Below are 26,030 nucleotides of genomic sequence, written 5' to 3' on the forward strand. Positions count from 1 at the left end.
TGCGGCCAACCAACCAACCAATCCTCTTCACACCGCCAAAGGGTGGCAGTTGTCAAATGACCAACAAAGTGTCTCATCTGGCTGCGTAGGCATGTCTATGCACAACATGACAAGTCATGAGGGTTTTTAAGTGTCAGTGACTAAAAGAGTCGGATCCACAAGTTTAAAATGCGGGGTGGACGTATAAAGTCACAAACTCACTCACTCACTAAAGTTCTTTTCAAGAAAAAATGATTTTTTAAAGAAGTTTTTGAGTCGGTTTGGAGGGTTAAAATGCCACATGGCCGATATAGGAGCCATATTGGAAACTGAAAGAATTGCGTGTTAAACATGTTAAATGATTGTTGTCATGCTTTCATTGTTCTTTTGTATGCATCGATAGCATTCGTCACCGCTCGCTCTTTCCCGTTACCACCAAGAACACTCGTCCTTCTATGGATGAATGTTATGTGCGGAAATACGACAAGCCAATCAGAATGCGCGTATGACTTCAAGTACTTCGGTCAAAAAATACTCCATGAATATATTTACATTTTACACAAGCCTTGTATCTAACAATGTAACGAAGACACGGTTCATTGTGTTCAACCATACTATACAGCAACTAAGGTTCGCTGTGTTGTAAATAGCAACCGCAATATAGATAATATATGGTGAAAATGTACCCGAATCAATGCGCAAAATAGTCGCACGGGTTGACAATTCTTTTAGCTATGCTTGTTTGCCCTCAGATTCAGGAACCAACCGAAACATGTCCACGATAATGCCACAATCAGCGATCGACGGAATAATACGGTGCGATCATGAATATACAGTCGAGCACCGTTGTCTCGATATTCATGGGACCAAGAAAAAATATCGAGTTATCCGAACTTCGAGACATCCGACCAGGGCATATCGTCACATATCACTATGAAAGAAAACAAAACGCTTCTCAGTATGTTTTGATTCGAAACTAAAATCCGTTATCAGTCGTGTTTAGTCGTAACAGTGAGTACTTCCTAATTAATTCCTTCTTAATTAATCCTAATTTCATAACAAACAAGTGACACCTTCAAATCAATTAGCCCTAATTAGTTTACACTACCGCACCTCTTTGATTCATGCCGCACCGTGTGTAAACGTGTGGAAACAACCTCGGTTCAGACGGATACTTGCCCATGAAAGGTAGGTGAATATCGAGTTTCTTTGCAAAACAGATGACATTGGCCATGATACGGTGTGAGTGAGTGAGTGAGTGATTCTAAGTTGCTGGGCACACCAAGTATACTGAACCGCATAAAAACGCAAGTTTTTCAAAATGAATAAATATTCGACAGAAGATTGTTAAATGTTATAGTGTAACTACATATTGGTTACCTTTGTTGTGAAAAAACAGTTTGTTAATGTTCAGGTTCTGTTTGTGATTTCTCTTGGATATTGCACATCGCCAAAACGCAGCAATTGAATTGGCCGTGGGATGTGGTTGCAGAAGTTTTCCATGAAAATCATGATGCGCATTATGTCACGGACACATAGGGGTATAAAAATGCCCTCAAATCAGGTTGAAATCTCTCCCGACAAACGCCCACCAAGAATCCCCAGGTTATCGACGCAACAGAGGGAACAAGCCATCGGCCGTCTTGAAGCTGGACAGAGTGTTGCAGATGTTGCCAATGCATTCCATGTGCACATAACGACCATTTACCGTCTTCAGGAACGTTTTGCAGCTACACAGACCACGTCTGACCGCCAACGTCCTGGACGTCCGAGAATCACAACACCACGGCAGGATCGACACATTCAACGTTCGCACATCGGGGATCGATTTTTATCTGCCAACGAGACTGCCCGACAGACTATTGGACGTCACAACCGAGCAATAAGCGGAGATACAGTTCGGCGCAGACTCAGAGCAGTCCACCTCCGTTGTCGTCGTCCAGCTCGACGTCCTATCCTCACACAGAGATATCGTCACAATCGTCTGCAGTGGGCTACGTTGCATCGAAACTGGCGTCATCAACAGTGGTGACTGGTATTGTTCCCTGATGAAAGTCGGTTTTGCATTTCTCATGCTGACAGCCGAGTTCGAATATGGCGAAGACGAGTTGAACGCTTTGCTGACGAATGTGTAATGCAAGATGATGCATGGGGAGGTCCGAGTGTTATGGTATGGGCAGCGATTGGCCTGAATCAGAGATTAGGGCCAGTATTCTTCCAGAATGTTGGGCCAGGTCGGGGAAATGGAGTCACTGCCCAACGTGATATCGACCAGATCCTCCGACCCCAGGTTATGCCATTTTGCGTCCGACACCAGCAACACATTTTCCAGCAAGATAATGCCAGGTCCCACACTGCTAGAGTCACTCAGGCATTTTTCCAGCAGCATAACATCCGACTACTGCCATGGCCTGCTGTCAGTCCCGATTTAAACCCGAACGAACATTTTTGGGACGAGCTGCAGAGACGACTGAATGAAGTCCGACCATGTCCGACAACTGCAGCAGAACTCCAGGCAGCCATCATCCGGACATTTGCGGCAATCCCTAGGGCCTTTGTCAATCGTCTGATTCACTCCATGTTCAGGCGGTGCACAGCTGTAGTGAATGCACGAGGTGGACATACGCGCTACTGACTTGTTGGGTCAATTTCGATTTTGTCTTCAAGCAAAGTAAACCAACAATGTTTCCATGCATTGACTGACATGTCCCGATCATCATGCAATAAGTGTTGATTGTTATTATGTACCTGTGTTCATGCATTATCTGTCAAAAGTAAAGTTTTTCTAAATCTGGATTTTGACTTGCGTTTCTTTTGCGGTTCAGTATATTTGGGCTTCCCATGTGCAGCATCGGACCCCACCTATCGGCGTTAATATAGCAAATGCAAATAAACCAATAATTCTGAGGAATGTTAACTAAATTATTAGCTCAGAGTGTGGTAAACGCACTTTGAAAATTATTTCATTTACCCGTTGTCTCAGACGTGAGAGGAAAGACGGAGGTGGCCGAAGGCTCAGTCGTTTACAAATGATAAAACCTAACAATATGGAGAGCAAACTGGCATACCTATATTTAGACAATCACGACCAATCGTGATTCGAGCCCACGATCAAAGCTTCCTGGCATGCCTAATGGAAACAAGTCTGCAAAATGCGGCTCCTCAAGCCCCTTTCTTCACCCATTTAGAGATGTTACATGGTGTGGAACTGAGCGATAGAAGATCCTTGAGCTCTTATGACGCTTTTCAGTATTGGACTTTCCTTCCATCTTAAAGAGAGCTGGCTGTCAAGATGCGAATATGTATCTATGAATATGTTACTTTCATATTCATAGTTATATGTATGTGAAGTATGGAACGTATTCTGGTCTTTGAATCTGTGTCAGTTTAGTAACTTTGAGACTGTACCACAGTTACGTTTGTATATAGTGACACCCTTTAATCCGAAAACACCGATTTCCGGGCAGTTACTCTTTTGGAACGTCCTCATACAGAGATATTTTTCGTCAATTCACAAAAAATGAAACCGGACTATTTGAATTATTAAGGCCAGTTCGGGTTAACCAGGTTCACTGTACGCGAGTTGTTATCTGTCATTCATAAATACCATCACATTCTTTAATAACTTGAGTCCGTTTTCAGCATTCTGGAAGTGAGATAGTGATCGTTCCACCCCCGCTTTCCCCAAAAACATTACTCCAAGATCTCCCTCACATGATCAGACTCATGATGATCCTTCTTGGTCCGGTGAGTCAGACCCTGGACTGCTGCGGTCGACCTGTGTCAACACACTCCGCTATAAGACAGCTCCTCTTGTGGAAATTTCTCATAACTAAGCGTTAATAAAGTGGCGGGAAATGTAATCAGTCTGATCGATTCCTGTAACTTGAGGGGAGGCCTGCAGTCACAGCGGGGACGGCTAATATTAGAATTTAATGAAAACGTGACTTCTGGGCGAGATGACCAACACGGTTACCTTGTCAAAATTAGAAGCAAACGGAACGGTATGAGTATTATATGCTCGACTCGCCTGATAAGGATCACTTTGAGGATTAGATGGTCATAAGGGCTGATCCAAATAAGGAATCGATGGTTAATAATATCCAAGTAGATTTATAGAATTATGGAGGGATTTCCGAGCAACACAGCTATGTTGAGGACATAATGCTGTTTTGAATGGAATACATTTTTGACTAAATTTAAACTTTTATAACAGACCATTGGAACACTGTCGTTAAATAAATATAGAAATTTTGCACCAGGTTTGCTCTCTAAAAAATATCAAGCAAGGTGGATTTACGGTGTGTTTGGAAATAGTTTGAATGTTGGTTTAGCGCCAGAATATCACAGGCAATAATTCTTTACCACTTTGTGGAAACCCATTTGCAATGGTCTATGGTACGTCCAAGAGTTATGACCTTCATATTTTGGATTAGAACCCATAATCAGCGGATCTACAATCTATTTAAGAGAGGTAACCCTGGACATCAAATCCGGAAAGAAACCACGAAACACTATTTATGGGGGCAATATGTTCTTCAAATTCATTAAAACTTTTGGATGTACTTTTTCTCAGGAGTGAGTACAGTGGTTAATGCATTCACCCACATATGATTCGAACCAATGATTACCGGACCGACCCCGGCACGACTGAGGGCTGCAACTTTTCCTGAGTGGACCTTCATGATGATACCAACAGTAATGGGTCAATATATCAGTTGCAATATCGATATGACAACCATGGTGGCATGCATGAGTTTGGGTTGCGGTTCATCAATGCCTGGGCTGCCAGTGATACAAACTTTACCAATGCTGATCTGCACTGTCATCGCAGAACTTGTGTGAAATACAACATTGCGAATACAGGTGCATGGGTTCACCTGATTCACCTGTTCCTTTCATGGATTCAGAGTCAAAATGGGGATGCCCGTGAAGATCCGTGTTAGAATTGGTCTTCAGCAACCCATGCTTGTCGTAAGAGGCGACTAACGGGATCGGGAGGTCAGGCTCGCTGACGTGGTTGACACGTCATCGTATCCAAATTGTACAGATCCATGCTCATGCTGTTGATCACTGGATCGTCTGATCCAGGCTCGATTACTTACAGACCGCCGTCATGTAGCTGGAATATTGCCGAGTGCGGCGTTAAACAACGAACATACGAACCAGAATCACCGTATGCCTATCAGATGGGTTGTTCTTACTCGATCAGTCACAACTGAAACTCGAATATTTACCACTGGAAACAGTTGGAACATTGCTGACGATTCGCAGACAGCATTCATTAACCCACTGACTGTTCCCACGCATGACATATCCATTGACGATGATTGTCTGCTGACATGCCTCTGCCATCTCAACATGGTTTCCATGGAGGACATGTTTGAAATCGCACTAAAAATATGCAATATTCTTTTTCTTGGGATGTGCCGATAGCGTCACAGATATGTTTGGCAGTCTCAGAGAGCTCTACTGCATGATGCGAAATTCGACGAGATATTTCATGAAAGCAGGATTTTACAGCTCTTGTGGCACAGTGCCCAGACGGCTTAAAACACTACCGCCATGCACGCGTCCAACAACTGCAGATGTTCGACAGTGAATTGATTTGTTATCAAATTAAAAATTGAATTAATAAATTCCAGTCTATATTACGACATGCTGCAAGTCGGGCATATGATAAACATGTGGTCCAGCGGCAAGCAGTTCTCACAGCTTTGTTTTAATACTGCGTGCGGTTCCTAACTTGATTACGCCTTTTGGTTGGAGGTCTAAATGAGATTAAGCTCAGATTGCAAAACGGACCTCTGTCGAGTTGGACGAAAATTTAATGAAATGATTTCTGCTGCTTGTGGTGTTTTGATGAAGCCAAGAGTTACTTCCCTTGCAAGATCAGTCCCTGCTTGAGGATATTACGGAAATGACAATGTACCACCCTTTCTTGTGATTCGGAAATATCAAATCTGAAAATTACGTAAAATTTTGAAAAGTTGTAATCAAACGTTGTGGGCTTCAAATAAAGATTAATACATAAGTGTGACTAAATGACAAGGTCAATTCATCGACACCAGACCTTTGGTCTGCTGCGCCAGGGTGGCGGTGGCGGGAATATCGAAGCATGCGAAATATCATCGAGCGATAACCATGACCTGCCTCAATCATTGACGAGCCTACAACATATTTTCCTTGGCACTGAAACAATTTCTCTAACTGGAGCCAAAGCAGGTGTGTTCAAGGCATGGCACTCATACCTCAGCATCTTATTGGGAACTAAAACTGGTCTATGGCTACAGAACCACAACAATCTCTTCTTGCAAACTGACTTTAAACAGAACACATTCCATCTAAAGGTAAGGTTTGACCACAGGGAGTGAGTATGGTTTCACGACGCATTAGCAATATTCCAGCAGTGTCACAGTTTAGGAAACCAGAAATGGGCATTGTACCCAAGTGGGGAATCGAATCGGTATACTTGTCGTCACGATCGAACGCTCTTACCACTAGGCTACTGGATCAGCAATATCATGGCTGGGGACATTAGAAATGGACTTCACTCACTGACCCACGTGGGTAATCGCACACAGGTCTTTGGCGTGACGAGCAAACGCTTTAACTACTGGGCTACCACATTGCCTCTCATGTAGGTTAAAGGGGCGGCTGGGAAGCAAAGTGGTTGAAGCGTTTGCTGGTCACGCCGAAGACCCATGTTCGATTCCTCACTGTGTGAAGCCTATTTCTAGTGTCACCTGCCTTGATATTGCTGGAATATTGCTAAAAGCAGGATAAACCTAAACTCACACTCATGTTGGTTCGACACCTACAACAAAGAACTGTTTCAACATTTTGCCAGTCCTTGTATGGTGCTGATGTTACTTTAACTGTCATCACCAACATTACAACTGTGTTCTGGTGGACTGGAAATGATCATCAGTCACACACACACACACACACACACACGTGTGATTGATGTCATGAGCAACAACTGGTGTTTCAAATAATGTCCACAGTGTCCGGCCATATGTGACCAAATTGTTTCCTCTTTCAGTTTTCAGTCAGTGACTCAATATTACAATGACGTACAGAACAGAGAATGACACCACATAGGCGGATCAAGGAATTGTCATGGGGGTTGGGGGTGGGGGGGAAAGAGAGAGTAGTTGTTTGAACCCCACCCCCACGATGCACCAGACCAGCCAAAGGTGATCAATACTATTATCAGTTTTGACTGGGTGTGGCTCCCAATTTTCATTTTTATCACTGCTATGTCTTTTTCTTTTACCAGAATTGTTCATAGCTATTAACTACACAACTGAACAAAGTTGTGCACAGTTTCAACATAAATTTTCCCACTGTCATAAATTGAGACCTGCGTTGTTGTTTTCTAACAAAGCATGTATGTGCTTGCTTTCAACAAGTGCCATGCTGTGTTACTCAATGTCATACAAAATTCAGTGATGTAATGACATGTTTTGTGACTGTTCAATGGCAACAGCTGTTAGACTTTTACCTGTTTTGTTTGCTTCCTTCCATCATGTGATGTGGTCCAGTATCAGCTGCCATCTTGAGGAACATCTCACATCACAAGATGCAAGTTATGGGATCGGGTGGTCAGGCTCGCTGACTTGGCTAACACTTATCAATGTATTCCTATTGCTTATATAAATGCTCATAATGTTGATCACATGATTGTCAGATCCAGACTTGAATATTTACAGACAACTGTCATATTGCTAGAGTGAGTGAGTGAGTTTTACGCACTCAGCAATATTCCAGCTATATGGCGAGGTCTCTAAATAATCGAGTCTGGACCAGACAATCCAGTAATCAACAGCAACAGCATCAGCATCGACCTGCGCAGTTGGGATATGACATGTCAACCAAGCCAGCTACCCTGACCACCCGATCCCGTGAGTCGCCTCTTATGACAAGCATGGGTGTCTGAAAGTTCATTCTAACCCAGAGCTTCAGGGGTTCATATTGCTAGAATATTGCAGTTGTATCTGAGACATGTATCAACATGATCACTGCTGACATCCGGCACATATTTCCACAAGACACATGGATTCAGGACAGGAAAACAAAGATGTGGTAATGGACAAATCTTTAATCCTGATGCAGTACCTCTTCTTGAAGATCAGACAACCTTATACTAACTAATCATGGGTCGTTCCGCACCCAATCAGATTTCAGATTTCTGAAAAAGTGAACCTTATTTAATTTCCACCATCATTTGGCAATTTGGATATACATGAGCAACAGCTCACCCAAAACACTTTATGGCTCTGATGGTACTCCCTTGTAGGTAACCCATGAAGGTCCGGGTTAGAATGAACCTTCAGTAACCCATGCTTGTTGTAGGATCGGGTGGTCAGGCTCGCTTGCTTGGTTGACACATGTCATCGGTTCCCAATTGCGCAGGTTGATGCTCATACTGTTGATCACTGGATTGTCTGGTCCAGACTTGATTATTTACAGACCGCTGCCATATAGCTGGAATATTGCTGAGTGCAGTGTAAAACTCAACTCACTCACTCACTCATCCTTGTAGGTGAAGCAACAGCTCTCAACAACAGAATGCACAAAATGCCCACAGCAAAATAATGGTGTACCATTAAATATTCGGTATTATTACAAAGTTAACATTATTATCATTCAGAATACACAATACTATTTAGAGACTGGTCATATGTAACATGTAATATACTTCTCTTCAAAAGTTTAGACTCACTTATACACTCACTATATGTTATGCATATATATATATATATATATATGGTTACATCGAAGATTGATTTCTCCACTAACTTGGGGGAACCAACTGCCAACTGTATGCAGATCAATTGCACAAGGATCATGCGTCAAATTGCTGAAAAGCATGTGCAAATATCGTGCATGTGTACAGCTCAGTTTTGGTGTAAAGTTTTGTTAAGAATTCGCCAATTTTCACTGATTTTTATCATTTACTGAACTCATGACAATAATGTTTTCAACGTTATGAATTTGTTTTACAATACATCAGTTCATGTGTAAACAGTACCTTTAAACAGTATGGAATATTTTCCAAAATTTAGTTTGGAACAGATGCCTGAAGTAAGTTGCTATATTTACACTAGTCTAAACTTTTGATGAGAAGTATATTTGGGATAACACTTCCTCAGTACACTACAGCTTGTAGAACTTATGGGGGAAATTTGAACTCACACTCAGGTGCACCCCAGTCAGTATCTACCACACTCAACAGAAGTGGAAGCCGCAGTGCTGGTGATTAAGTGCCTGACTCTGAGGGTGGGAGTTTGAATTCCAGATGGGACTCAAACCCCCAAAAGTACTAGAATCTGTACTTTACTGAAAAACCGTAATCCCAAATAGAACATGTGTTCATGTAAGTTCTTTTCCAGATACAAAGAATCATATATCAGATCACTTTGAATATTTTGTTGTAATACACTAATGACATAACATGTGCAATGCTGATTGGCTGATATCACAATTCTACTAACTCAGCCTCTCATGAACGGACTTTCCAATCGACACTGTTTACACACAGAGAGGTGTCATATTCCAGGAAATGATATTTCAGTGAGATTGCTGAAACAGTAATATTGATTCTTAACAAACAGTTCGACTAAGATCCAAGGCCTGGATTTAACTCTTGATCTAGATGTAATAATGTTTTAAGTGAGTATAGTGTATAGCCGCCATATAGCTGGAATATTGCTGAGTGCTCAATAAACAACAAACCAACCAACCCATCAAAAATTGTACTCATGGGAAATCACTGGATTGTCTGGTCTCTGACTTGATTATTTACACACTGCCTTTATAAAGCTGGAATATTGGTCGATACTGTGTCAAACAACACAAACACACATATTACCAGCAGTTAATTAATCAACAACTCGATTTACATATTTATTATCCTGTAAAATTCCAGCAGGGAAAAGAAAACTTATTTGGAAGAGAATGAATTTATCAAATAAGAAAAACAGACAAACAGAGGAATTATTTCAACATGCCTTCTTACCATGCTTCTTCTGGTATAACACACACCTGCTAATTAATGGATGACACGCAACAGGTGCATCTGTGAAACAATACATTCAGTTGGCCTTTCCTCAGATCTTACAATGTCAGTCTGGACTGCATATTCTCAACCAGGCTACAAGCAGAGTTCATCTTGATTCAATGAGGCCTTATTGCTTTACCTCGCTGCTTGGCAGTGGACTGGTTTCTCAGCTGTCAGTTGGCTGAGCTGGCAAGAGTTAGCTCCCTTCTTCCTGGTCTTCCAGGGACAGAATATACTGCCACTCCTCTGCCAACAGAATATGGGTGCAGGTAAATCAGTGGGATGGGAGGCGTCTAAGTAACGTAGGTTGTAGATGTTCTGTTTTGTATGTTTGTCGTTTAACACTACACTCAGTAATATTCCACCTATATTGCGGGGTATGTAAGTACTGGAGTCTGGACCAGACAATCCAGTGATCATCGATCAAGGTAATTGGGATACGATGACAAGTGTCAACCAGGGGCCCATTTCACAAAGCTCTCGTAAGCCTAAGATCTCGTTACTTTTCTCGTAGCATTCGTACCTCCTATACTGTAACATAGGAGGCACGAATGCTACGAGAAAAGTTACGAGATCTTAGGCTTACGAGAGCTTTGTGAAACGGGGCCCAGGTCAGCTAGTCTGACCACTTGATCCTGTTGGTCGCTTCTTATGACAAGCTTGGGTTTCTGAAGACCAATTCTAACCCGGATCCTCACAGGTTGGTGAAGTCTGTGGGCATGGGAGTAGCTGACATAGTTAGGATAAAGGGCTGGGATCGTCTGAGATTTACAGGCAGTTCCTGGTGTCAACGATGATCAGTTTCACATGGAATAAGTTTCAGTCGGATCAAATATTGCCTGTATAAATTTATATGGGTAAATTTATCATTAGAAAACAGCTTCATCGAAATCATTCCTTCATAGTATAAATTTCACAACTGGAAAAGATCCCATTACACTGGCAAATCATTGAGATATCAAGGAACTAACAGTAACTTTACTGGATTTTAAGGGCAGATCCATACAAAGGACACAAGAAATAAGTTACTGAAGATCAGCAATAATTACTACCTGCATGTACAACCAGCTTTACATACACAAAGAACTTGCTATATACACACAGAGAACCAGCGCTATGTACATGACAAACTTGTTTACCTATATATGAAACCACTTATACTTAAATCAAAAACTGCTACATGTATATTACACAGCAAAACACAAGCCATGGGTTGTTCATAAATGGATGACATGGTGAACTCACAGCAGTGTATGAAACATAGCCCGTCCACCGCTTGACGGTCTATTTTTGTGAAGGACGGTCTATCAAATAAGTAAGGCCGTCCTTTGGTCGGGGGAAATCTTTGTTAAAGTAAATTTAACTTGGTTTGAACTTCGTCTTATCTATTATATTTTCATTGTTTTAGTTTTTGGGACTGGCTGTGTTTGTTCAAGACTGGTCACCTTTTTGGACAGCCAGTCCTTGGACCGGCCATATTTCAAAACTATTTTATACACTGCTTACATGGTGAACAAAAAATAAAGTTTTGATTATTGTATCCTGACAATCATCATAAAGACATCGAATGTTCATGCTGTGCTATAATATCTATTAAAGGCTTCATCAGGATGTGTTAGTTGTAATTATTCAGATCTCTATGAGAGACCACCTTACACCATGGTATGTGTCTGACCTGTCTGAACAGGCTGAAAAAGGATGGCATGGAATGAGTGGGTCTTACCTTCTCTCACAGGTTGCACCGACAGTCTGGCTCGTGTGAAGAGAGCTATGTCCTTAAGTGGCCCGCCAGTCTGCTTGTGTTCCTGGCGTAGGGACTTCAGCTCGGCCAGCGAGATGAATCTCTTCAGGGTCCTTTCATACTTCACGTCGACCATGAACCAACGAGGGTCATCTGTGCTGGCCTTGCTAGGAAACAGGGACACATCCTGCTATCATTTCAACAACTTATAACACTGAAGGAGGGCAAAAATTGAGCAGAAAACATTGTAATCATCTGCTGACAAATGGGGTGACAAGTTTAAGTTTTAACCCCTGAGCAGTCATATTTTTCAGTTGTTATACGTTTTCAGACAGCAGTTTTTCAGTCACTATGAAGCTGGTTGCATCACAGACATTGTAAATATAGTCAAACCCTATTGTGTCGACTTTTCCAAGTGTTCGAAACATCCGTCTGCATAGAAATAATGATAAATATACGGAAATTGGCAGTAACTGAGAGATGAATTCAACACAACCAAACATTCATCTCAAGGAGTTCGAGACATTGGGGTTCGACTGTACTCAGATGACAGGGCTCAATTTAAGAGATTTTAACCTACTTGCACCAGGTGCAACCTAAGATAAAAACGTAGTTGCACCAGCCAAATTCCAGTTGCACTGCAATATGTAATGAAAGAAATATGCTGTTGAATTATTCAAAGTTTACAAGAAAAATGAGCTGACATAATTATAACGTTAAATCTATTGTTGATGTATTTCTCAAAAATTGACTTGCCACTGGTGCACACTTTACTAGGAACTAGGTTGTAATTTTGGGTTGCACCAGTGCAAGTAACAAAGCACTAAATCAAGCCCTGGATGATGACTTGTGTTTGAGATAAGTCGTCTTTAAGAAGTTATTGATATCTTTAACAAATGTTCAGGAGATAACTGAGCAAGCAATGGAGGTTCGAAGGTGTCTGAAACCCATAACATCTTCCCTCTTACCAAGTCTCAAATCTCAAACCAAATGTTCAGGGGAAGTAATAGGAATCACCTGTCATAATGGACGTCCTTCTTATCGAACTGAGTGTGGTCCGGGTAACTCTCCTTCACTATCTGTGAACAAAGAAGCATGAGAAGTGGCTCTACACTGCATAGAACTCAGAGAGCTACAAATCTCACCATTTATCCAGTCAGTGAGGTGAGGTGAGGTGAAATTGGGTTTTACGTCGTGCTTGAGAATATTTCGCTCATATGACGACGTGCATGCGTGTGTGTGTGTATGTGTATGTGCGGCTGCTTGTACTAGCCCAGACTTATGCTGGTTTTATAGTGCTAGCCCACTGAGATACCATGCCGCAGTGAAGCATGAATACCCCACTCAGACACAGTATACTGACTCCGAGCCGACCAGTCCTTGTTGTACCCATTAATGCCGAGCGCCAGGCAGGGACCAACAAGTACCATATTTTAACGTCTTTTGGTATGACGTGGCCGGGATCGAACCCGAAACCTTCCGCTCTCCGGGAGGACGCTCTAACCACTACACCACGGAGGCGGTCCCAGTCAGTGAGTATACACCTTCACCCCTTGACTAGTCAAAGAGAAAACATATTCACTATTTGGCCAGTCAAATAGTAACCAGTATCGCCACTTAGATACACAATCACTAACCAATATCAAAACTTAGCCAGTCAATGAACACACAGTCTCATTATTCATCCGACCTGTGAAGGTCATCTTCAATTACCCATACTTGCCGTGAAGGTCTGGGTTAGAATATTGATCTTCAATTATTGTCTGGTCCATATTATTTGCCGCCGTGGAATAAGAGGCATTATTCATCCCGCCATTCAGCAAACAGGATCGAAACATAATGCAACAGTGGTCTAGACTTGTAACTCTAGCTGACTTGGTTGTACATCCATTTCATGTCATCAGTAACCCATGCTCCCAATTAACGGGATCGGGTGGTCAGATCGATGCTCGCAGATTGATGCTGTTGATCACTGGATTGTCTGGTCCAGACTCGATTATTTACAGACCGCCGCCATATAGCTGGAATATTGCTGAGTGCAGCATAAAACTAAACTCACTCACTCACATCCATTTCCAGGGTATGTATGACTGGCTAAGGACAAACTAGGGATGACTATTGAGGGGGAAACAACTATTGCGATAGTGATAGTCTATTGCAACATACTATTGCAACAGCGATAGTCTATTGCAATCAATTCTTGCAAAACTAATTTTTCTCTCCTTGAATTGTCTCATTTGAAGCCATTTCCCAAATGATTGTATAGTTTATATGACATAAAAAACAAGTTGAAGTAGATTCAGTCTCTTTTAATACCTGACAAGAAACTTGAAACCCAGATCAAGTAAACAGTTTAAACATAAACTCAATGAAGCTGAAAGGCTGCACCCAAACAATGTTTGCTTCAGAGATAATAGGGGCAGATAACTCTCAATCAAAGTGGACGAATCTGGTACGTCCTGTATTTTGCACTGCACATTTATCAACGGAAGCCAATTACTGAACTATCGATAGTCACACATATTATCGATGCATCGATAGTTTTTCGTTTCTACTACAATTTATTGCTATCGGAGACTCAACAATTGCGATCCATCGATAGTTCGATTCATCGTTACAGCCCTAGGACAATCGTCCTCCAGCCCATATTTTTCTGGCTATTCCCAGACAACTGTTCCCCACCTGTATTACTCCAGCAATGCCAGGCTCCTTACAGTTGCTGTGATAGAAGAAGGCGGATTGTCCAACACGCATCTGGTCTCGCATAAAGTTCCGTGCCTGAAAAAAGTACCCGAACGTAATGGTACTGACAAACAAATTCCTGCCTGAAAGAAGTCCCCGAATGTAATGGTACTGACAAACAAATCCTGCCTGAAAGAAGTCCCCGAATGTAATGGTACTGACAAACAAATTCCTGCCTGAAAAAAGTACCCGAACGTAATGGTACTGACAAACAAATTCCTGCCTGAAAAAAGTCCCCGAATGTAATGGTACTGACAAACAAATTCCTGCCTGAAAGAAGTCCCCGAATGTAATGGTACTGACAAACAAATTCCTGCCTGAAAGAAGTCCCCGAATGTAATGGTACTGACAAACAAATTCCTGCCTGAAAGAAGTCCCCGAATGTAATGGTACTGACAAACAAATTCCTGCCTGAAAAAAGTCCCCGAATGTAATGGTACTGACAAACAAATTCCTGCCTGAAAGAAGTCCCCGAATGTAATGGTACTGACAAACAAATTCCTGCCTGAAAAAAGTCCCCGAACGTAATGGTACTGACAAACAAATTCCTGCCTGAAAGAAGTCCCCGAATGTAATGGTACTGACAAACAAATTCCTGCCTGAAAAAGTCCCCGAATGTAATGGTACTGACAAACAAATTCCTGCCTGAAAGAAGTCCCCGAATGTAATGGTACTGACAAACAAATTCCTGCCTGAAGGAAGTCCCCGAATGTAATGGTACGGACAAACAAATTCCTGCCTGACTTTCATTCCCAGTCAGGTTAATATTGCCAGTTATCCACAACATGGTGTGTCAAATTGGTTCATCTCAAGAACTGGATCAATCAAAGAAAAGGCTCCATGGTCAAGTTCACCAGCCTGACTTGATTGTTATGCATTTCAATTCTCGGACATATTGTCGTAATAAATAGGGATAAACTGAATATCATGACTTTTCATGCAAATATACAATACACCATACAATTTTTTTGCAAAACATCGGTAATTTCCGTACATCATGCGTGATTCAATGTTATTTGATATAAAGAATCACTACTACGAAGTAGTGCTGGTATTGGCATACAACCTGCGATACGATACATCACGATGCTAAAATGTCTACGCACTGTTCTAGCCATTTATAACCAAAACCGGTAGAAAATAGTCAACTTTTCATATCTGTGACCCAATTACGTTCTCCATTTCTATCATACAAAATCATCATATTGTAGCATCTTTTGGGTAATCTGTAACATGGCATATTTAAGATTTTTAACCAATATTTTAATACTTTCATTTTTGATTAAAAAAATAATGGAAATCTACCACATTCACCATAAGGGGTGGTGGGGTAGCCTAGTAGGTAAAGCGTTCGCTCATCACGCCGAAGCCCATTTCTGGTGTCCCCGGCCGTGATGTTGCTGGAATATTGCTAAAAGTGGCGTAAACCCAAACTCAGTCAGTCAGTCACATTCACCATAAACCATTATGCTCGAAGTAGTAACTTTCACACCGAGGAATCTTTTATTTGTATACAAACATCCTTTTTCTAAATGTTTGGAGTCCCCAAATCTCGGAACCATAAAAGTATGGGACTTATCTTAGCATCAAAGATTCTTAAAAATGTAATTTTCTGACTAAAATTGTTATTTTATACTTTTCCTGACTCATGCTAATTATGCTTGTCTCCTTCCTCTTGTGAATGATAGTGGAACACTTGAAATCCCTTGAAGTTCCCTTCTAAAAAAGCAGACGTAAAATCACTCACCCACGAGAGTAGCGTCCCTTTCCTCCCTTTGGCGCCCAAATGGTCACATGATCGGCCATATTTGTCACTCTCTCCCTGTGTAAGCCCGACACCCGGATTTACAGGGAAATCCAGAGTGCCATAAGAGGGGAGGTTGGGAGGGCTAACCTCATGAGTCAGGATAAGTATAAAACATAAATTTTAGTCAGAAAATTACATATTTTTTCCTTATCCTGACTCATGCTAATTATGCTTGCAGAATCCGTCGGAAACGGTGGTGGATCAAGCCACGTTCTGGATTCACTGGTTGTAGATTTACGTCCTGTATTACCCCCCTTGGGAACTTATGACGGCACTGTTGAAGATTCTTTCAACTTCTCTCTGATGAGTCTGGGGGGACCACAACTTGTCAGATTTCTTCCGAAACTTCTCCTGACATTTTCGTGTGGATTTTAGATATACTAATATTCCATTAGTTATCTATTGCAACTCCATCTCTTGATGCTTGCATCAAGTGGAGATGCGACCCTTCTTCATGTACGAGTATGTCCTATACAAGTACAGGGTCTATCACTCATGCTAGTCTGTCCTAGACATGTGCATGGACTTATAGCCATTGCTCTCCAAGTGGCCCAAACTGGTGAATGCCTGAGATGTCCGTGGTGGCAATGTCTCTGAGGTAGTGGTTGGCAAACACCGTGTTCGATCTCCATTATAGTTGTAATCGAGCAGTTTCCATGCAGAGCAAGTGCTGACGCCAGGGCTCTGACTTCATGTGGATTGGAGGCTCGTGGAGGCTCAAGTCCTGCTGCTTAATAGGCCCTGTTACGACGTAAATTGTAATAAAAACACAAATTGTAATACTTGAAGCAAATTGTAATAAACTTGACGTAAATTGTAATAAAAATTGATGTAAATTGTAATATGCAAATTGTAATAAAAATTGACGTAAATTGTAATACTTTTCGTTGCTGTAAAATGTAATAAATATTTACGTAAATTGTAATAACAGTTTTAATCACTCGTAAATATGTGCGTGTTTGTATTTCATTGCATTTCATACATTATATAAGCTTGTTAGGGCGATAACTCAAGAAAGAAATAATGAATTTTGTTCAAATTGGGTACCAAGGTATATTGGCGAGCTTCACTGACACAAGTGAAATTAAGTGACCTTGAGATAATTTGCAAGGTCACACCAAAATTCTGAGGGTTTTGCCAATATAGAGATTGTTAGCACGATAACCCAAGAAAGAATAGACTAATCTTAGCTAAATGACGAAAATGATATTCGTCCTGACATATTATTGCTATAAAATCTCTAACTGTCCTCTGTATCATGTCTTTTCGCAAATATCTGTTGAGGTTTTGATATGTATACATATAAAGTGGGGGTGGGGTAGGGGTGGGTTTCCAACGGGTATATCTAACACACTTGCATGCATGTAGAGTCGGAGGGGTGGGTGGGTGTTCTAATGGGTATATCTACGAGGGACGTTTAAAAAGTAGTCAGCCTCACCTAGAATATGATACAAATGCAGCTGTTTTTATGTTTTATTTTTCTACATATTATCTGTCAGCCTCAAGCAATTGGTTTTGCTATGTTGCAGCCTCACGATCCCCATTTTGTGTGACTTTGTATCTTGGCTTGGTACTGCCTAAAAAAACATAAAATCTGCAATAAAATGCATCACAAACTTCAGGAAACAAAATATTGTATGTTTGAGATTGGTAGAAGTTGGCTAGAATTTACCGACACCACTTGAATTTAGTGACCTTGAGGTCATTTTAGAGGTCACAGCGAAGGTGTAACAGTTTTGCACATGCCAAGCTTGGTAGCCGTGAACTCAGGAAAGAATTAATACAGTTTGATCCAATTTTCTATCAAGGTATATTGGCGGGATTCCCCCAACACCGATTGATTGGGGATGTTGTGCTCATTGTAAGTTCACAGTGAAAATTGTTTTGCACATGTCTAACTTTTAAGTGCAAAAATACAAGACAGAATTAATATATTTTGCTTAAAAGTAGTACCAAGATGTGTTGGGAGTATGGTCTAACGGTAGTCGAATTCAGTGACCTTCGGATTATTTTCAAGGTCACAGCGAGTATTCTTGCGATATCTCCAAACCTAACGGATGGACTTTGTTCGTATTTTGTATCAAGGCATCAGATGACAGTTTCGGTAACATTTACATAATTTTCAGGGTCAGGCAGAGGATTATTGCGGCAACATTCAGATATCAACATGTGGCGGGGGTAATAGGTATGTTTGTGACAAACGCTTTTTCATTACTTATTTTCAAATGTTTGTTGGCAAATGGTTTCTATAATTTCATGATAATTCTACCAGCTGTGAAATTATTCATGACACATCTTAAAAAGCCAGAGATTATTTGTGTATGTTTCAATATTAAAGGTAATTGTTTTTGATTATGGAGTTATTTTCGATGTTGACGCAAGGACACATTTTACAAGCAATTGCTTTCAATAATTTAATGTTATTTCTACTACATTTTGAAGTTCTTCATAGCATATCCCAAAATAACAGGATATTGTTTGTTTACGCGTTGAAATGTACGTTTATTCTTCTTCATTTTCGAATTATTCTCAATGTTGAAGCAATGACATATTTGAAGTTAATTGTATGTTTTGATCATATGGGATTTATTTTGATTCATGTTTCGATCATACATTCATATATTGCGTTGTCATAGTTTAACTTGGTTCGTATTATTTTCTTCATCATATTACTACATATTGTATTTTTATGAGAGGGAATTTTATGTTATATTTGCTAAGGATATCAACAGTCGCTAGCGCCTGGTTATTCCTTGCCACATAGCAGTCAATCTGTCTACTAATTTGTTGTATTTGATTGATGCATTTAAAATAAAATGTAGAAATGCTATTGAATTTTATCAGTTGCTTCAAGGAATCGATTATATGTGCTCGTTATCAAAGTAAAGTCAAAACTTCTTTCTGTAAGGTATACAATGTAAGTTGGCACCTTAATTGTTATGGGTAGACTAAAGAAATCATTTATTTAGTTTCACCGCTCAAAATACAACAAAGAAATCAACGGGTGACATTAACCTCAAAGAATGATCATAACAATGCTTATACTGACTGACTGAGTTTGGTTTTACGCTGCTTTTAGCAATATTCCAGCAACAGCACGGCGGGGAACACCAGAAATGGGCTTCACACATTGTACCCATGTGGGGATTCGAACCTGGGTCTTAGGCGTGACGAGCTAACGCTTTAACCACTAGGCTACCCCACCGCCCAACAATGCTTATAGCCTACGAGGGCAAACATATCGGGGATAATTTGTTTTCATACGATATGCACAGGGTAAAATATCACTTTGTCTTGGTGACATGACATCATGAACAATGTTATGACGTCACGTTGCTTCTAAGAAGCCGCCTTCTAAATACAACGATTACGGGGAGCCTACCTTTGTTGGAAAGTATATTATCGCGTAATTTCCTCAATTAAAGACTTCGGTACTAAATTATATTTGTGACCATATCATGCTATGTTAACGACCTAAATATCGGCATATCCCTTATCTGGTTCCGAAAATACCAAGATTTAGGCAGTTGTGTTGTAAACTCATATTTATCTTCTATAAAGTCAGCTATATTCAAACCATGAGAAATGTCGTCTGATAAAAGTTATCAACGTCCCAATAGTGTCCACAGATTTTAGAAATCTATAACAAAAATGCACAACCTCACTACTTTTTTGATAAATGACAAAGGATTATTCAACCTTATTAAAAGGCTTTCAGGCCTGAAGGACGAAACTCATTAAAAATCTATTGCCAGCTCCTTCTTAGAGACTGATAAAAGGTTCGAAAATGTGGGTCATATTTTTTATAAATACATGAAAGTTTTTATTGTTGTAGGTGTTGCCTCTACATGTATTTGAGATATACCGTTAGAACCTCATGCCTCTACATGTAGTATGCTAGATATAACCGTTAGAACCACCACCACCACCTCTATGTCTTAAAGTATGCTAGATATAACCGTTAGAACCACCACCACCACCACCTCTATGCCTTCATCTCCAACAGATTGATGTGTGACTTCTGATCCTGACTCGACCACTTTCCTGCTGCCACTTCGTTGTTGAAGTGCGCACCCCATGCTTGTAGGGAGGCATCCACATAGAGATGAGTGTTGCACACCGGCTCTGACAAAAAGGTCCCTCCGCAAATGTTCGATTTCCTAGTCCACCACAGGAGATATGGTTTCAGGATGTCCGGTAGTATTAACGGATCTAGGCTGTCTAGGTGGGTGTTCACAAATACTTGTAGTGGGCGCAACTGTAATCTCCCTCTGCGAGTCATGTCTTGAGCTGAGGTGAGTAGACCGAGCATGCTTTGCCAAGCACGTAGTGTCAACTGAGAGAGCAATGCTTGAGATATCATCTGTTGTATCTTGACCCAACGATCCTCTGGAATGATTATGAGATTCACTGGTGTGACGAGTCGAATTCCTAGGAATTGCAGATCTTGTTTCGGCTCAAGTTCCGACTTGAGGAGATTCACTAGCCATCCTAGTTGAGTGAGCTGCCTGATGGTGAAGTCTAGTTGCAGTCTTGACTGGGATCTTGATGAGCTTGAATCCCGTCGTCCAGGTAGAAAGCATTGCATAGATCTCGACGATGTAGATATGTGACGATGGGCTTGGTCACTCGAGTAAAAACAACCAGGGGGCCGACGATATTCCAAACGGTAGAACCTTCCACCGGAAGTGATGTCCGTTGAAAAGGAATCGTAGGTAGTTCCTTGAGTCTGGATGTATTGGGATGTGGGAGGTACGCATCTTGCAGATCTATGCTGGCGAGGTAGTCTGCTGGACGAACGAGATGTCGGAGCTGAGGAAGATGTATCATCTTGAATTTTGCTGGTCTGCGTAGATACTCCCGGTTGAACGTCCTCATGTTGTAGACGAGCCGAAATTTCTCCTTGGAATTCTTCTTCGGTACCAGGAAAATTGGGGAGTAAAACTTGGGCGTAATGAGATCTTGATCTATCTCTTCTACTGCCTCTTTGTCGAGTAGGGTCTTGATAGCATCGACCAGTTGGTCTATCTGGTTGGCTGCATAGTTGAAGGCCATCAGGTTGCTTGTGAGCGGCAAAGTGGCTTCCTACTGTATCTTGTACCCTCTGCGCAGTATCTGGGACACGTAGTCCTCCTGTAGTATTCCCCAATTCTCCCAGTACCATTGAAGACGCCCACCCACTGTCGAAGGTTGTACAGGAATGGCTGGGGGGTGGAAGACTCCACCTTCATCCTCTGATTTAGACATCTCTCGCTCTAAGGATGCCCGACGACTTGAGTCTCTATAGGATGATCTATAAGATGAGCTTCGCGCAGGCTATCAATCCCGATGCGATCTTGAATCCTTCCTGGAGGTTTGAGATAATTCTCTAGGCCTTCGCGAAGGTGGATTCCTGGACATAGCTTCCCCTCTGTAGGAGTGCCTTCGCACAGGCTCCTGATGGGCGTCAGAGTCCGATGGAGAACGCCTCAATTCCTTCCTGCGTGGAGACTTCTTAGTAGCATTCTCTGGGGCATCTACATTAGTAGCGGAGAGTCCAGACTCCTCACTTCGGATGGGGAAGATCGTCGTGTCCGTGAGCCTTTGCACAGGCTTCCCTCTTCATCTGGATGTGGTGGGGAGACTGTAGAGCCTTCAAGCAGGCTAGTAGTCGTTGTAGTGGTCTTCATAGCAGCCTTCTCCTGAGCGAAGCGACGTTCCATCATTGACATCATCTGGTCTGTAAACTGTTGCATGAACAGTCCCGGGTTGAAGTTCTGCGTTGTCTGAAGAGACTGCTGCAGGGATGATGCATCTGATACTGAAGAGACGTCATCTAAGGCTCGCAGCACTCGTGAAGAGTTGACGCTGCTGCTATCTCTGGTACCCGATGTCTGCATTGATAGCAGGTCTTCTGTCAATGTCTGCGCTGATACCAATGCCGATGTAGCTGTAGAAGAAGGCTACATCTTCTTACTGACGATGGTGACTTCAGGTATGAGGATGGGTGGATCATCATAAACATCTGCTTCTTCCGGAGGAACAATCTCGGCTGAGAAAGACCTTGTCTTCTGTGTAGAACTGATCTTATACTTCGCTGAAGTCTTCATGGTAGTAACCTTCTTGTTCTGCGAAGATGAAGATTTGGCCTTCTTCATCTGCGATGAGGTCAGCTCAGTAGGCGATGATCTCTTATGGCCTCTGGCGTTCACCCCTGTCACATCGACCTGCTCCCGAGAAATTATGAATATCTGGAGCAGTGGTTAACACACGGTTATCAGCGTAATCACTTGATTTAGACATGACTTGTGAATACCTACGTACCCAGTCCTTAGCACGTCTATGGATGAAAAAAAGGTAATTATTAAATTCACCGAATTTAAATTTACACAAGACTTACAGCGAGAGCTGAAAGAACATGAAACAGTGGTATTAGGACATAAGAAATGAGGGTCAGCCGCAGACACTTGGTACCTACAACGAATACAAGTTTTCGTTAACATGAAGAAAACACATGTCAAACAACGGAAAATTTAAATCAAATTTCCAACCGTAATGTAGAATATAATCCTAAAAAACGTATACTGCAATAATTTGATGTAAGGTCCGAAAATATAAAAGGATATGTGCCGTATAGGGACCCAGGTGCTCTCACAACCGTCCTCAAGGGCGAAGAAGGAGAGAGTGACAAATATGGCCGATCATGTGACCATTTGGACGCCAAAGGGAGGAAAGGGACTCTCCTCGTGGGTGAGTGATTTTACGTCCGATCCGGAACTTCAAGTGTTTTTGCAAGAGGAACTTCAAGTGTTCCACTATCAGATAAGAAAAATAAGGAAGGAGACAAACATAATAAGCTTGAGTCAGGATAAGGAAAAATAATGATTTGTGTGACAAGTCACCTAAAAGCTCCCATCAATATTATAACTCAGTATGAGCTTAAGGTTGAATAACCTAAGCTAAATATGTACATAGCCCTAGAACTCCATGGAGTTATAAGCTAGTGAATATATGTATCATATATCTAATAATCTCGTGGGGGTGAATATTAACGCTTACGAGGGACTGGTCAATTGCTGAGCGAGGACCAAAGGACCTGGAAATGATGAATGCCAGAGACGTCCTCGGTGGTGATATCTCTGAGATAGTGATTAGCAAACACCATGTTAGATTTCCAAAAGCATCCTTCCATAATTGTATTCAATGAACAGTTACCGTGGAAGGGCTTGAGGGTGGATGCCAATGCCCTGATTTCATGGGGATTTGATGCTGATGGAGGGTCCAGTCCTGCTGCCTTATAAGCTGCGTAAAATGACAGTTCTTATCCATATAGATATGGTGGTACACGAGAGACTTCTGTCTGATTTGTAGGCGATATAACGGGATGAACAATCTTCTGAGAAGCGATCTTCGCCTTTGTTTTGGAACGAGCACGCAAATAGATTAGGAGAGCTTCGTGACTGGGCATAGAGATAAGTCCAATGTATCTTGAGATCCAAGAATTGAGGATAGCATTAGGGATGTGAAATAACCTGTCTGGTTGACCTGGTAGTTGATTTTGGCGATGAAATCCTATCTTAATCCCAGGTGCTTGTCTTTGATTGTCATCAAACTGTATCCTCTCATAATCTAGAGCATGAATTTCAGATATTCTGGCTGCCGTGGCTAGCGATAACAGGAAGACTGTTTTCTGTGAGAGAAATTCAAACGTTGTCGATTCCAATGGTTCATAATCCTCACTTGTGAGGTGTCGTAAAACTACATTCAGATCCCAAGCTGGAAGTGGAATTTCCGCTTTTGGTCCTCCAATCGGAAAGCACGTAGTAAGGCCAGTAACTCTGGTGTTCTTGTTAATTTAACACCCGCTCTCATAGAAATCACAGAACTAAGCTGCAAGATATGTTGATAATGTCGGAGCCTTTTAAATGTTTGTTTTGCCGTAAGTAACACAAATAGTCTGCCACTTGAGGATGCGTAGCATCTCTCGCTGTAAAACCCTTTGTTTGCTGCATAATTTTCAAACTTTGCCACTTGTCATCGTACAAGCCACGCGTTGAGTATCGTAAGCAAGCTGCGTGACCGCTTTTGCGCCCTGGTAGAATATCCTCTCTTGTTTAAACACATTTTAATACAGTCCATCACGTGAAGTTTGAATACTTCTGGGTTTCTGTGCACCTGTTTGGTGTGAGGATGTATTAACAGGTTTGGCGCCTTTGGGTAGTTCTAGTGCCGTTGACCGATATCTTGTATTAGGGGCTGGAAACCAACGTTCTGGCCGGCCAATAGAGGCGCTGACCAAAGTGAGTTGTAGGCTCTGGCGTTTGGTTGATTTTCTGTAATACTAGAGGTATTATTGCTGGGGCGGAAACGCTGCGACGCATTGAGGCCTTCCCATGATATGCTTAGAGCCGCCTGTTGCCCATGCTTGTGGGTCTGGCACTGGTGACAACGAATGTGGTAGTTGATTGTTGAACCTTGTGGCTTAATAGATCTACTGTAGCGGCTCCTATTTGCTTTGATTATCTGTGCAAATATCTCTGTATTGAGCATCCATTCTGTCGGGCGACGGTAGATGTGGCCGAGAGAGCGCCTGCTAGTATATTCCTGGCTCGGGAATGTGGCATGCTTTGACATGTAGATTTAGATCTTGGATTAATTCAACAGTTGAAAGGTTAAATTCAAAAGGTTTCGCGATCTCGTTGAGCCTTGTCTGTTCACATAAAACGCCACTGTCGAAGTTGTCGGTATGTATCATCAGGTGCGCATTCTGTAGAATGTTGCTCCAATGTCTTATGGCGCTGATTACAGCTTTCATCTCTAATGCTTATGTGGAGTTTGCTTTCTAGCTGAGTCCATAACCTGATGCCGTCGGTTGGAGATGAGCTCCCCAACCTTGGAGCCACGCGATCTACATATAGATGGGTTTTGAATTCCTGCTCTGCTAAACAAATCCCTTCGCGCAGACATTCGATTTCTTTGTCCACCATAATAGATGAGGTCTGAGATGTTTGGTAGACTGAATGGTTGTAGGTCGTCGAGATGTGTATTGACGAAGACCTGTAATGGACGTAACTGTAATCTGCCTATGACTGTCAAGTCTTGGGCTGATGTTAGAAGACCTAGTAAGCTCTGCCATTGTCGAAGTGGTAGCGGTGAAAGTAGAGCTGGTGGAATGATCTGTTGGATCTTGAGCCAACGGTCTTCTGGTAACGACTATATACGGTTGAGATTGGTGATAAATCGGATTCCTAGGAATTGCAGATCTTGCGATGGTACTAGGTCCGACTTGTAAGTAAGTTTACTAACCATCCCAGCTGTGTTAGTAGCTTTATGATGTAGTTTAACTGTAGTTTGAGATGCTGTGGATCTTGATCTACTTGTATCCCGTCGTCGAGGAAGAACGCACTGCGCGTAGCCCTTGGACGATGTAGATAGGTAACAATCGGTTTTACGTTATCCTCGTGAATAACCATGGGGCTGATGCTATTCGAATGGGAGTACTTTCCACTGGTAATGTAACCCGTCTAAGCGTAAACCGAAGGTATTTCTGGATTCGGGATGTATTGGGATGTGCAGATAAGCATCTTGTAGATCTATACTGCCCATGTAGTCCATGGGGCGAATCATCTGCCGTGAAGCTGCGTAGATGTATCATAGTGAACCTGGGTGGTCTGCTTAAGTAAGTCTTGTTGAAGAAGCTCATGTTGTAAATGAGT

At 41.8% G+C, this 26,030-nt stretch overlaps 1 protein-coding gene across 1 annotated transcript in view; it reads right to left on the reverse strand.

The window, feature by feature from the left end:
- Positions 1 to 9,878: 9,878 nt before the first annotated feature.
- LOC124270509 (thymocyte nuclear protein 1-like) overlaps positions 9,879 to 26,030 on the reverse strand; it is a 31,278-nt gene continuing 15,126 nt past the window's right edge. The window contains exons 4-7 of the mRNA XM_046705527.1: positions 14,469 to 14,564; positions 12,804 to 12,865; positions 11,769 to 11,953; positions 9,879 to 10,291 (exon numbers count right to left, since the gene is read on the reverse strand). Coding sequence (XP_046561483.1) covers positions 10,242 to 10,291; positions 11,769 to 11,953; positions 12,804 to 12,865; positions 14,469 to 14,564 — 393 coding nt within the window. The 3' untranslated portion in view covers positions 9,879 to 10,241. The remainder of the gene's footprint in view (positions 10,292 to 11,768; positions 11,954 to 12,803; positions 12,866 to 14,468; positions 14,565 to 26,030) is intronic.

This window comes from Haliotis rubra, unplaced genomic scaffold, assembly GCF_003918875.1.
Source record: "Haliotis rubra isolate DU_JTF1 unplaced genomic scaffold, ASM391887v1 Scf152, whole genome shotgun sequence".
In the NCBI taxonomy this organism is placed as follows: domain Eukaryota; kingdom Metazoa; phylum Mollusca; class Gastropoda; order Lepetellida; family Haliotidae; genus Haliotis; species Haliotis rubra.